The sequence below is a fragment of the Sphaerodactylus townsendi genome, linkage group LG08, assembly GCF_021028975.2.
Source record: "Sphaerodactylus townsendi isolate TG3544 linkage group LG08, MPM_Stown_v2.3, whole genome shotgun sequence".
NCBI classification, from domain to species: domain Eukaryota; kingdom Metazoa; phylum Chordata; class Lepidosauria; order Squamata; family Sphaerodactylidae; genus Sphaerodactylus; species Sphaerodactylus townsendi.
The window spans coordinates 7,821,556-7,834,650 of NC_059432.1; the positions used below are offsets into that span (position 1 = coordinate 7,821,556).

General features: G+C 53.8%; 1 protein-coding gene across 6 annotated transcripts in view; it reads left to right on the forward strand.

Moving 5' to 3' along the window:
- The window catches only part of NFKB2 (nuclear factor kappa B subunit 2), an 86,602-nt gene extending 74,460 nt beyond the window's left edge, over positions 1-12,142 (forward strand). For 5 of the 6 annotated variants that reach the window (XM_048504879.1, XM_048504883.1, XM_048504882.1 and 2 more), the window contains 13 exons: positions 4,608-4,746; positions 4,830-4,949; positions 6,404-6,610; positions 7,441-7,582; positions 7,756-7,870; positions 8,374-8,581; positions 8,927-9,096; positions 9,480-9,582; positions 9,832-10,037; positions 10,319-10,391; positions 10,581-10,753; positions 10,837-10,948; positions 11,040-12,142. In XM_048504879.1, coding sequence (XP_048360836.1) covers positions 4,608-4,746; positions 4,830-4,949; positions 6,404-6,610; positions 7,441-7,582; positions 7,756-7,870; positions 8,374-8,581; positions 8,927-9,096; positions 9,480-9,582; positions 9,832-10,037; positions 10,319-10,391; positions 10,581-10,753; positions 10,837-10,948; positions 11,040-11,188 — 1,917 coding nt within the window. In that variant the 3' untranslated portion in view covers positions 11,189-12,142. The remainder of the gene's footprint in view (positions 1-4,607; positions 4,747-4,829; positions 4,950-6,403; positions 6,611-7,440; positions 7,583-7,755; positions 7,871-8,373; positions 8,582-8,926; positions 9,097-9,479; positions 9,583-9,831; positions 10,038-10,318; positions 10,392-10,580; positions 10,754-10,836; positions 10,949-11,039) is intronic. The other variant, XR_007245208.1, reaches the window with a different exon arrangement.
- Positions 12,143-13,095: the final 953 nt, after the last annotated feature.

Consider the following 13,095-nt stretch of genomic DNA (forward strand, 5'->3'; position numbering starts at 1 on the left):
GCACCCGCTGCCTAATGCCCTAATCCCTAGTGGCCCAGTTGGGGCTGCAGCAGGTCCCCCTGCGCTGCCCCATCCTGTTCGAGCAGATGGAGGGGGGTACATTGGGGGGCACACCGGCCACGCATCAGATGAAACCTGTCCTCCTCCAATGCGGGGGGCACTGGGAGGAGCGTCGGTTCATCATCGCTGAGGTGGCCAAATATTCCCTGGTGCTAGGAGTGCCTTGGCTATGGGACCACAACTCCAATATCTCCTGGTCCTCCATCCGATTTGTTGACCCTCCTTGCGGCGACCATATGTCCGGTCTTCTGCCACTGCAGGTGGGGGACTCCCACGAGGTGGCTGGGAGCACACTGGACGTCTTGGCCATCCCTCAACCCTACCAGGACCTTCGGAGGGTGTTCGAGGAAACGGAGTGCGACAAGCTGCCGTCCCACCGTAAGACTGACTGTAAGATCGAACTACTATCTGGTGCTAAGCTCCCGAAAAGCCGCCTCTACCCCATGAGTCCATTGGAAGCCCAGGCGCCTCAGGAGTTTTTGGACAAAAACTTGAAATGAGGTTTCATAAAAAGGGTAACCAGTGATTTTGCCGCTCCCGTACTATTTGTGCGGAAGGACGGCTTCTTCAGCTGTGTACTGACTATCGGGGACTGAACACAGTCTCCGCATGCAACAAATATCCATTGCCCCAGATAAAGGACTTACTGTCTGGCTTACTGAGTTGTCTGGGGACGGGCAAAATTTTCACTAAGTTGGATTTGCGGGAAGCCTACTATCGGGTGCGGATCGCCAAGGGGTACGAGCACCTGACGGCTTTCAACACGAGGCTGGGCCAGTTTGCCTACCATGTTTTCCCATTTGGGTTATCTGGGACTCCCGGGACTTTCATGGATTTGATAAATGAGGTTATCCAGAATTTTCTGTTCAAGGGGGTGGTGGTGTATTTGGATGATGTACTCATTTACTCCCAGACGGCGGAGGAGCACGTTAAGACTGTGCGGGCTGTGCTACAGCGGCTCCTCGACAATGACTTGTTTGTAAAACTTTCGAAATGTGACTTTCATATGGAGCGGCTGGACTTTCTGGGCTACCGGATCTCCAGCCAGGGGTTAGAGATAGACCCGGGTAAGATGCAGGATGTGTTGCAGTGGCAGGAGCCCCGCACCAGGCGTCAGTGGCAGTCGTTCCTGGGCTTTGCCAATTTCTATTGGGACTTTATCCCTAACTTTGCCTGATTGGCTCTCCCCCTCACTGATTGCTGCGCACGAAGGAGAAGGGGCCAGTGGCAACCAAGCCTTCGGCTCCACTGCTGTGGTCCCCGGAGTGCGGGGCAGCCTTCCAGGCGTTTAAGCGCACCTTCACGTCGGAACCTATACTACGCCATGGCGACCCCTCCAAGCCCTTTATTGTGCATGTTGATGCTTTGGACAAGGCTATGGGTGCTGCCCTACTACAGAAGGGGGGAGATGGGAGGTTGTATCCATGTGCCTATCTCTCCCGCAAGTTTTCGAGGGCAGAGCGTCACTGGACGGTTGGGGACAAGGAGATGGGGCGATCAAGTGCACTTTGACTGCCTGGCACCACTGGCTGGAGGGCGCGGCCCTCCCTTTCGAGGTGGGGACCGACCATAGGAACTTGGTGGTGCTTCGTGCCCGGGGAAATTGTCCGCCAAGCAACTTCGTTGGGCTGACTTTTTCTCCCGTTTCAACTTCACGCTGCACTTCCTCCCCGGGAAGTCGAATTGCTTGGCCGACGCCTTGTCTCGGTTGCCCGATCCCTCCCCAAGGGACCCCACCCCGATCGGGACAGTGTTCTCCCCGTCCCAACTGGGCTTGGCAGTCATCACCCATAGTCAAGCAGCGAGTCGCGCCAGTCCCCCCCGCCGTGCCCGCTTCACTGGAGGAGGCCCTCAGGGGGGCGGGGGCACTTGAAGTGCCGCAGGATGAGGGTGACGACCAACTGGAGAAACAGGGGGAGTTCTGGTGGAAGGGGGATCGACTCTATGTGCCTCCGGCGGCGTGCCTTCTAGCTTTGCAGGTATGTCATGATGAAAAAATCGGCAGGACACTTTGGGTTTGTGAAAACATTGCATTTGACCCATAGACAGTTTTGGTGGAGGACGTTGAGGGGGGATGTGGAGGCTTATGTTAAAGGTTGCCCCACGTGTGCGATGGCCAAGAGGGTGCAAGGGAAGGTGCCCGGCCTCCTCCAGCCCCTGCCAGCACCCTCACTCTGGAAGGTGATCTCCACAGATTTCATCACTGACCTCCCTTCCAGCAGAGGGAAGTTGGTGATCTGGATGGTCGTGGACTTGTTTTCGAAGCAGACTCACTTCGTCCCTTGCGCATCACTGCTGACAGCGAGCAAGTTGGCCCACATGTTTGTAACCCACATCTACCGGCTACACACTGCCCCTGATAAGATTGTATCGGACTTTGGTGGACAGTTTATTTCACAGTTCTGGCGGCACTTTCTGAAGCTGCTGGGCACAGAACAGGCTCTTTCCTCAGCGTTTCATGCGGCGACCGATGGTTGGAGCGAACGTACGAACGCGACTCTTGAACAATACTTACGGTGCTACATTAATTTCCATCAGGACGATTGGGTTGACCTATTGCCTTTAGCTGAGTTTGCCTACAACAACGCGGTGCATAGCAGCACGGGAAAAAAACCCTTTGAAGTTGTTTCGGGACAGTCGGCTAAGCCGTTTCCTTTCTTGGGGGAGGACCAGCAGGGACCCGTGGAACTGCAGGAATGATGCAGACCATCCGGCAAGCGTGGGGGCCGATGCAGCAAGCCCTGGAGAAGGCTAAGCAGGGTTACAAGCAGCAGGCCGATAAGAAACGGCAGCCACTTACCCTTTTGGTTGGGGATTGGATGTATTTGTCCACCAAGAACTTGCGGGGTCTGCAGGGGTGTAGAAAACTGGGGAAAAAATATATTGGACCTTTTCAGGTGCTCAGAGTGATTAACGAGGTGACGGCCGAGTTACAGTTGCCTAAGAACTTGAAGTCTGTACATCCTGTTTTTCATTGCAGCCTCCTCAAGAAGGCGCCTCCCCCAGATGACTGGCACCCTTGTCTGGTGGTGCCAGCCCCTGTTGCGGTGAGGGGCGAGCCTCACCACAAGGTGGAAGAGGTTTTAGACTCCTGGGTGCATTGTGGCCGGCTACAGTATTTTATCGCTTGGACCCATTTCCCAGCTGGGGACAATGAATGGGTCGATTCCGAACATGTCCGAGCCCCTCGCTTGGTAAAGGCATTTCACCGGGCTTACCCCGATCGCCCGAAACGGGGGGGAGGTCTTAAGGGGGGTGGAATGTCAGGACCATGCCTGTCAGTATCTTGATGTCTTCCTGTGTGTGATTTGCAATTGTTTTCCTGTTTCCCTCTTCCCTTCCTAGCAATCCCCTGGCGCCAACCCATCTTCAAAGAGGTGTGAAAGGTTCCCAGGTTCTTTGTAGCTTTGTAGTAGAAACTGTACTGGACATTTGGTGTGGGGCGAAACGGGGGGGATTAAAGGATATAAGTCCTGGATCTGTGCTCTCTGATATGAAGAGTAACAGTGTAAAGCAGGATCTGAGCTCTCTAGCTCAGATCCTGCTTTACACTGTTACTCTTCGTATCAGCTGGAATAAACTGCTTTTGGACTTTCCTACGGTCTCTCTTATTTCCACGTCTGACATTTCCAAGGCTTGGAAGGTGAAAGTTGCCCCCTCCCCCGCCCCACTCCTAGCTCATTCATTGAGAAGGGCATTGGCATCACCTGAGGATGGGGTGATCTGGCCACATAGAATCATAGAGTTGGAAGAGACGACAAGGGCCATCAAGTCCAACACCCCTGCCATGCAGGAACACACAATCAAAGCACTCCCGACATATGTCCATCCAGCCTCTCTTTAAGAACCTCCAAAGAAAGAGACTCCACCACACTCCGAAGTAGTGAATTCCACTGTCAAACAGCCCTGATGTCAGGAAGTCCTTCCTAATGCTTAGTTGGAATCTCTTTTCCTTCACCTTGAATCCATTACTCCATGTCCTAGTCTCTGAGGCAGCAGAAAACAAGCTTGCTCCCTCTTCAACATGACAACCCTTTAAATATTTAAACATAGCTATTGTGTCCCCCCTTAATCTTTGTTTCTCCAGACTAAACATCCCCAGGTCCCAAAGCCATTGGGCGGGGATTCCAGACCTTTTACCATTTTGTTTGTCCTCCTCTGGACCTGTTCTAGCTTGTCAATATCCTTCTTAAATTGTGGTGCCCAGAACTGAACATAGTACTCCAGGTGAGGTCTGACCAATGCAGATTAGAGTGGTACAGTTACAATCTAGACACTATACTCTTATTGATGCATCCCAGAATTGCATTGGTTTTCTTGGCCGCCGCATCACACTGCTGACTCATGTTAAGTTTGTGGTTTACTAAGACTCCCAGATCCCTTTTGCATGTGGCTGGTTTCACTCATCCTATATCTGTGCATTTCATTTTTTTTCTGCCTAAGTGTAGAATTTTACATTGATCTCTGTTGAAATGTTATGTGGCTAGTTTTGACCTGGCTCTCTGATCTGCCCATGGCATGACTCCTCTCCCCTTCTGCCCCTGCAGTATGCCATTGTGTTTCGCACCCCACCTTACCACAAAAGCAAGATAGACCGTCCGGTGACTGTGTTCCTCCAGCTGAAGCGCAAGCGAGGGGGCGACGTGAGCGACTCCAAGCAGTTCACTTACTACCCAGTGGTGGAAGGTACGAGGCCCTTCCAGTCGAGGCGCACCTACTCCCACGTAAGGGTCTGATGGATCCTAACCTCTCCATGTCTCTGGCTGCAGATAAGGAAGAAGTGGAAAGAAAGCGAAAGAAGACGTTGCCTCAGTTCCCTCAGCACTTCGGGGGTGGGGCGCCCATGGGAGGTTCTGGCGGCAGTGCTGGTGGGTACGGCGCTGGAGGAGGTAAGCGTGCTCCTTCCTGGCAAAGGCTCCCAGAAGGTTTCTGGGTTCGAATTCATACAGGCTTTACTTCTTTCCGCCAAGATCTGGCGCTTCTTACTGCTGAGTTGCCTGGCTGCTGTAAGCAGTGGGATCCAGTAGCAGCTATCAAGTCCTGGGGAGCTAAACATTCTTCTCAGCAGACGTACCCCAAGTTTCTAACCCCAGTGGTTGCCTAGTTGTCTACAGGCGTGTGAAACCATAAAGCAAAGATCAAGGAAAGAATGCACAGATGGCAGTGGGTACATATAGCAGGCTGGTTACATATATCTCAGCAGCAACAATGTTATTCCAAGCAGATACAGGATTCCGGGAATACCCCCCTAACAAACTGTAAGCACACTCTATGATCAACAGACGGACTTGCCTAAGGCCTGCCTCTGTCGTTATGCAGCTCAAGTACAAGATACGCATTTAGAAAGGAAACTCTTCCTTCTCTGCCACTATTCTGATGCTGGCAGTATGCTCAAGAGAAAGTGTGGGATTAAATTGTTTATGCATCTTAGTGGTGGTTTGTTTAATTACCACTTTGGTGAAAGGAAGATAAAAATGGCAATCCTAAAACAAGTTTTTTGCTCTTGAGGCAACTGTAGCTTCACTGGCTGATTGGAGTTCCCTTCACATCTCTTCCTATGGGTGAGCCTCAGGGCAGTAGAAGATGACCAGACTAGATGACTCTTCCGTGAGGATTGTGGTGCTTTGAGACCTTGTGGGAGCTGGCATGGCACACTGGCTGAGAGCGACGGACTCTCACCTGGTGAACTGGATTTGTCTCCCTGCTCCAGCACATGAAGCCTGCTGAGTGTCCTGGGACCAGTCACGGTTCTCTCTGAACTTTTTCAGCCCCACCTACCCCGACTCCCGAGGAGTCTGTTGTGGGGACAGGAAGGGAAAGCATTTTCAAGCCATCTTGAGACTCCTTACAGAAAAAAACGGTGGGCTATAAACCCAGACTCCTCCTGCTCCTCCTGCCCTCTTTTTCTGCTTCTGCCCCGGTGCTTGAATTCAGTCTGCAGTGTAGGCCTTGAAACGTGCAGATCAGGGGCTTTGGGCGACCTCCAGCCACTGCCAGCTGGGTGAGGGATGAATGAGGATCTTTCCGTGAATTGGGAGATTGTTCAGATATAATGTCTAGAAGCCTCGTGTTTGGTTTTGTCAGAAATTTTCCAGTTTATGCAGGCTGCAACTTTGCAGTGGCTCAGGGCTGCTAACAGTGAACCCACCACACTCCCCCTTTCTTTCAAGGAGCAGGCTGCCCCCCCCCCCAAACAACCCTGTGAGATACGTTAGGCTGAGTGGCTGGCCCCAGATCACCCAGCCCAGAACCTGGATTTCTGTGGTACCAGCTGGATATTTTTTACCTGTTGCTCTTTCCTGTCTTCCGAAATCCCTGTTTTGCGTTTGTGTTGCACCTCCAGCTGGGAGTCCTTGGCACTCGTCTGGATACAACCCTTACAGCAGTAACATCTACCTTTCTGGCACCCACCCCATGGGCAGCTACCAGGGAGGGAGAGGCATTCAGGCGGCAAGGACTGACCCGCTGGAAGAGGCAGGACATCGTTCCTCAGAAGAGGGGAACGAGCTCTCCATGGAGGAAAAGAGCTACTTGGAACTGCTGCAGCACGGTATGGTGGGAGAGATGGCTTGGGGCTGGGTCATGCAGCCGAGAGCCAGCCGGTCCATGTTTACACAACCACCCTGGGTATAATGTAAACTTTGGCATAAGCCTTGCAAATGTAGTGGTCCAGTTTCTTTCCTTTTAATCGTTTTCTTCCACCCCATGACACACATTTCATTACTCCTTCAGTTTTAGTAATTGAGCATGAATGTGCACTCCTTTTTACATCTCTTGTTCTAAATGCCACTTTAGTGGCAGTCAGGTAACAAATTGCCCATCCTTACATCTTCATCCATTGATACTTAAGAGTTTGAATGTAAGGTAGTGTGGGATGTGCGTGAGCATGACCTACATTTTGCCTCTAAAGGCAAAAAGCCAGTTGAGAAGGTTGGATGGGGAGGGAGAATAACAGGAGAGCAAATGAAGACACCCCCCACCCCCACCCCATGGAAGATCCTGCCAGTCTTCTATGTATGCAGTTTTGAAAACATTTGTATCTGGCCATCCCCCACGGTTCAAGACGGCTTACGGGCAGAATTAAAAGGTACAATAATAACCCTCCCTTTCCCCCAGTCTAGATTAAGATAAATAAGCCGTTAGGAGAGGACTGTGGTTTGTTTTTGTTTTTTAATGGTTCCACTGTTTTGAGCACAGGTGTCATATAATTTAGGAAGTAGATGAGACACCTGTTCAAGAGGTGGTGTACGCTGGTCCAGGAGCCAGAGGGAATCAGGGCAAGTCACGGCTGAGGCCCAGTTGAAGGAGAGCAGCATTCCACGTGTGTCTGCGTGGAGGGAACGGTGGTGCTGATTCCCTCTTCTTCTTCTTCTCTCCTAGCTCAGGACTACAGCAGGTGGATGCTGGTGCTGGCTCGGCGCAGCGCCCGGGCGCTTCTGGACTACGCCGTCACTGCTGACCCACGGCTGTTGCTGGCTGTTCAAAGGCATCTGGCTGCTTCTCAGGATGAGAACGGAGACACGTAAGTCTGCTGTGGTGGGAGTGGGAGAGGAGATGGGAGCATCGGCAGCTGGCTTGGGTGGTGCCTCTCTTTGAAACAGTGCCTTCTGCTGCAGGTGCGGGGGCCCAGAGGATTTCTCAAGGGGGGGGGGGCTGTTTCTCCTTGCCCCACATCCAGTGTCTCTGTTTCCGCAGGCCTTTGCACTTGTCCATCATCCATGAGCAGACAGCTGTAATTGGGCAGCTGGTCCAGGTAGCAGTCAGCATTCCCAATCAGCAGATCATCAACATCGCCAACCATTTGCAGCAGGTGAGTGGCCATTATCCCAGGACGCAGCCGATTTTGTCCCAGAACCACTACTGCAAAGGTCCCATCTCTGGCCAGTGCCACATGGGCCAGGTGGCTGCCTGACTTGTGTAGTTGGTGCACAAGGACGTATGGGAGGAGTTGTGGGTCCCAGGTTATGAGGGGCTTTATTTGAGCTGGGAAGCAGACCGGCAGTCAACATAGCTGTTTCAGACTGGGCATCGAACGGTCCCACAGCTGGCCCTGGCAGTAGTTGACACTCTGAGACAGTTGCAGTTCCTGGGTTGTCTTCAAGGGAAGGCCAGGTTAGAGTGCATTGCAGTAACCCAACCATGAGGTTACAGAAGCACAAGTCTAGGTAGTAAGGAAGTTGGCAAATGAGGGAGCAGACTGGTGGAAGGCAATCCAAGGTCCTAGAGTGAGCCTACTAGTGGGATTCTGATGCCACCTTGTTGCATGTTTCACCACTCTTGGGAGCCTGGCAGCTGCCGCTTCTCTCTCCGCAGACTCCGCTGCACCTGGCAGTGATCACCCGGCAGCCCAGAGTGGCTGCTTACCTGCTGCAGGCAGGGGCGGACCCCACCCTGTTGGACCGCTATGGGAACTCTGTGGTGCACTTGGCTGTTCAGTCGGGGGATCAGGATATGCTGAGGACGCTCTTCTGCCGGCTGGGCCCCCACGCCCTTCACCTCCTGGAGACACCCAACTATTCGGGTGAGTGAGGGCAGGACTGCAGGGCGAGTGCTGTTGTAGAGGGGTCTGATCCCTGTGGGTGTCCTGAGGTTCCTGGAACCAGGCAAAAAGCGAATGAGGCTGGGGGATGAAAGAGGTCTCGGCAAAGTCCTCCTTTCTCATAGGACGGTCACAGCAGGCTCCGAGCAGTTTGGCCTGGCAGGTCTAAATAGTGCTGTTGCTGGGGCAGCACCACACATGTCTAAAGCGCTGAGGACCGCAGGTGGGCAGGCTGTTCTGGAGCCATGCTCACGGGGCAGTTTTTGGTGTGGCAGTTCTGGAGTGCAGAAGGTGGGGAGCAACGGGAGATCTTCCTTGGACCCCCAGGGCTTTTCCCCGTGCACCTGGCGGTTAAGAACAAGAGCTTGGTCTGCCTGGAGCTGCTGGTGGAGAAGGGAGCTGACGTCAATATGGCCGAGCGGCAGAGTGGCCGGACACCTTTGCACCTGGCAGTGGAGATGGATGACCTGAACCTGGCCTCACACTTGTTGAAGAAGGTGTGTAGGGCAGGGAATGGGGGTGGGGCTAACAGCAGGGGTTTCAGAAGGACCTGCCCCTTGCAGGGTTCGTTTGAGGCCATGAGTGTGTTGTTGGGGGAAGGGATTACAGAAGGGAAAATTACGTTGTCCCTGTCTAATTGGTATGTACAGTTTATTCCATTTGATGAAATCCTGGGGTTGGGGGGTTGGTGCCTGAAAATCTCTGGCTCTTTTCACCATGCAGTAGCGGAACCTGGATTTCCGAGGAGCAGGCCCCTCCAGGCCCAGCTGGGGAGTGGTCGATGCCTCTTGCTCACGATGCTCCTCCACATAAAGAATCGTGGCGCTCTTTCCCCTGAGCACATTGCCTGCTTTTCATTTTCTGTTGTTTTTACCTCTAGCTGCGGGCGGATGTGAATGCCTGCACGTCTGCCGGGAACACACCTCTCCACTTGGCAGCAGGGAAGGGCTCCCCGATTCTTACGAAGTTGCTCATCAACGCTGGTAAAGTTGCTGCCTGGTTTGGGAGGGGTCGTCACCCCCCAAGGCATCTCTGACTTGTGCTTCCAATGCAGATAGAGTGCTCAGGATAACTGAGCTGCCCTTTCAAGAAGGGGGAAACAGGGGTAGTGTCAGCTGCCCCACTAGTCCCAAGCCAGTCACTGCCTCTGGCACAAGGCAGGGTTTCCTCCTTTGCATCAGGCTACTGTTCTGGAAGCAGTGTGGCAGGACGGCCTGTGCCTGTCTCCCCAGGGGCGGACATCTTGTGTGAGAACGACGAGCCTCTCTTGGCCTTTTCTTCTGACCTGAGTAGCGATGATGAAGCAGAGGAAGAGTGGATCATGGAGCTGGAGGAGTTGGCAGAAGCGGATGAGCACCACGCAGGCTGCGAGAGGGAAGCGCCTGCTGTCAATCAGGGCCGGGGACACACCCCGTTGGACTTGACGCGCAGCCAGAAGGTAGGGAGTTGGCATTTGCCCACAGGTGGCCAACGGTTGCCTCCACAGTAGTGGCAGGCTTCTAGCATTGGGGCACCAAGGTTCTGTGCCCCCCCCCCCCCCCGGGCCAGAGGGAGTGGTGCCCACAGCCCATTTGAGCTTTGTGGGAGGCCTGGTGTGATGCTGCAGTCCTCACATGAGCTGTGGGCACTGTCGGGGGGGGGGGGGGGCTCTTTCCAGCAGGTTCTCCTGGGGTGCATTTGGTGGAGTGTTTGAGTACAGCAAGACCTCTTTCCCTCCAGGTGAAGGATATTTTGCTGGATGCCACATTCCGGAGCCCGGCAAAGGAGACACGTGCCACTTCTCCTAGCCCAGGTGAGTCACATTTTTGTTCTGCTTTGAGACCCAACTATGGGAGTGTGCCAGGTGAGGATGGCTCCTCCTTGTCTCTGGCAGTGATGACCTCACCCAAACGGAAGTAGAGTTTGTTTTGAGGGGTAGGGTGGTGGTTTGCGTTGTGCTTTGCAAAGAGGCCTCCCTTTCTGTCTCTCTCCTCTGCACCAGGGAGCATCCTGTCCCTGGACAACGGCAGCCTCCAGAGTCTAGAGCAGCTCCTGAACCGGGACTGCCAAGGGGCAGATTGGTGTGAGCTGGCCAAGAGGTTGGGCCTGTGCACTCTGGTGGAGACCTATAAGGGCACCGTTTCCCCCAGCAGGAGACTGCTGCAGAGCTATGAGGTCAGCACTCCTCCCGCCCCTTCCTCTCTTCTCCCCGCTCCCTTTAGTGTGGTTGTGACCCTCTTGTGCCTGTCTGTCCCCAGCTAGCGGGGGGAAGCCTTCAAGGCCTGCTGGATGCCCTTGACTCGATGGGCTTGACCGAGGGAGTGAGGCTGCTGGGAATGCCGGACACCATTGTCAAGTTGCAGAGTGCAGGTAAAGTCACAAAAGGGGAGGCAGGGGGGCTGCTGCTGGGCTGGGAAGGGCTGCTGCGGACCCACTGCTGATATTCTGTGTGTCTGCGCAGAGGTGAAGGAGGACAGCGCTTATGGGAGCCAGTGTGTGGAGGAGGAGGAGGAGGAGGAACCCACCGCCCTGCCTGCCAAGCTGCAGCCAGCCTCTCCAGTGGACCTGGCCGCTCTGTTGCTGCCCAGCCCACAGGGCCCAGGGCCCTGATTCTGGAAGAACCGGGCTCTGCCAGACTTGGGGCAAGGGTCTACCTCGAAGGGCTTGGGCTCCCTCTTGGGTGGCTGAGCGTGGCTGGCCTGCCAAAGGTGGGGCTCTGTCCAGCCTGAGTCATGGGCCACAGTGGTTCCTGTGCCCTGGGGAGGGTTGGGCTGATCATGGTCCTGCAGCTGTTCTTTCTGGGACTCTTCTGTGATTTGTTGGACAACACGAGCAGCTTCCGCGGAAGACCGTCTCTTGCTGGACTCTGATGCTGTGGGTGCCTTTTACGGAAGTCCTGTTGATTCAAGTGCTTTCTGTCCGGGAACTGGCGCACTGCTGCCCTCTGGGGCCAAGCTTTGCACACAGGGCTTGGACATGTTGGGGGCAATTGTGCAAAAAATGGGGCTGGGTGGGGGGAGATCTGTTGGTTCCTTCAGTCCAGTCATATCAGATTGGCTTGGAGGTTTCCCCGTTGGGTCATCCGCCAAGATCCTTGAAGGTCTCGGCCGTTCTGCAGTTGTGCTTCCCTTTCAGTTATTTGTGAAGAGCATCTTGGGCTATGCCCTTAAGTGCAGTTTTAACTATTAGGGACATGGCAGGGGGAGAGGATGACTCACAAGTAGAAAAATGCCCTTTCCTGAGCTTGACTGATGGTTCCCAGCCCCAGCGGAGGGGTCCTGTCCCCCGGCTCCTCATCATCACCTGGAAATGCTGCTGATGGGCGTGGTTTTGTGCACAGAGAAAATCCTACTGGTGGCACTGAGTAAATTTATTCCATTGAGTAATGTGAGCTCGCCTGTCATTGCTAGACCAGTGGCCGATGTGAAGTTGCTGAGCTTTGGGGTAATGGCTTTATAGTTTCAGATCTGTCTGGTTAACTGGCAGGGATTCTAAACAAAAACTACAATTCCTGTGGCAGAAGGCATCCAAGTTGGGAGTGGAATAAATGATGCACATTTTTCATCTTGTTGTTTTGTTTCATGAGATTGTCTCTGCTGAGTCGAACCTGAGCCAGGGAAGGAAGGCAACTTATGGGCTGACTCATGGAAAGCTGTAGCCATCCCCCTGCTTTGGTCTGAGTGCTGAAACTGCTCCTCAGGGGAAGTGGGCCTTTTTAACCACTTACAGAACTGGCGAAGCTGCCGCCAATAGACCTCATTCTTGCAGTTGGTGCAGCTCTCCAAAGGATTCTTTGACAGGAAACCTGGCGGACGTGAGGAGAATGAGAACAGCAGCAAAGGACGGGTGGCTGCCTGTGTGTTGCAAAAGGGTTGTGTGTGAAAAACCCCCAGGACACCCCCCCCCCGCTCTGTCTGGTCAGTCTCTACCAATCCTGCTAGTAGCTGCTCTGAAGCACAACCCCGAGTAAGGAGAGAAAGACCTCTCAAGGAAGCCTGGCTGGCAGGAGGGTAGCAAGCCGGAGGAATCTCTCACTTGATTGGTGACGGTGTTTCCTCTGAGCAAACCTAGAGAAGCAGCCATGCGCCCCCTGAAAGATTGAAACGCAGGCCCTTTTCAAACTACACCCCCCCCCCCGCCATTGTGGAAACATATTCTTTGTACTAGTTGTGGGTTTTCCAGGTTGTGTGGCCGTGGTCTGGTAGATCTTGTTCCTAACGTTTCGCCTGCATCTGTGGCCGGCAAAATGTTAGGAACAAGATCTACTAGACCTCAACCACACAACCTGGAAAACCCACAACAACCAGTTGAATCCAGCCGTGGAAGCCTTCGACAATACATCTGCTTTCTGCTTGCAGGCCTTTGACCCCGTTTTCCAAAGCAAATGGCAAGAGACCTTGACCTTTAGGCACCTGGTGTCCCCTCAGATGGAAGGAAGCACAGGTTGGGGGCTCCACCTGCCCCGACCACTGTCGGGTCTCCCTGATGCCTCCTGGCAAATTGTCATGGTTGTGTGC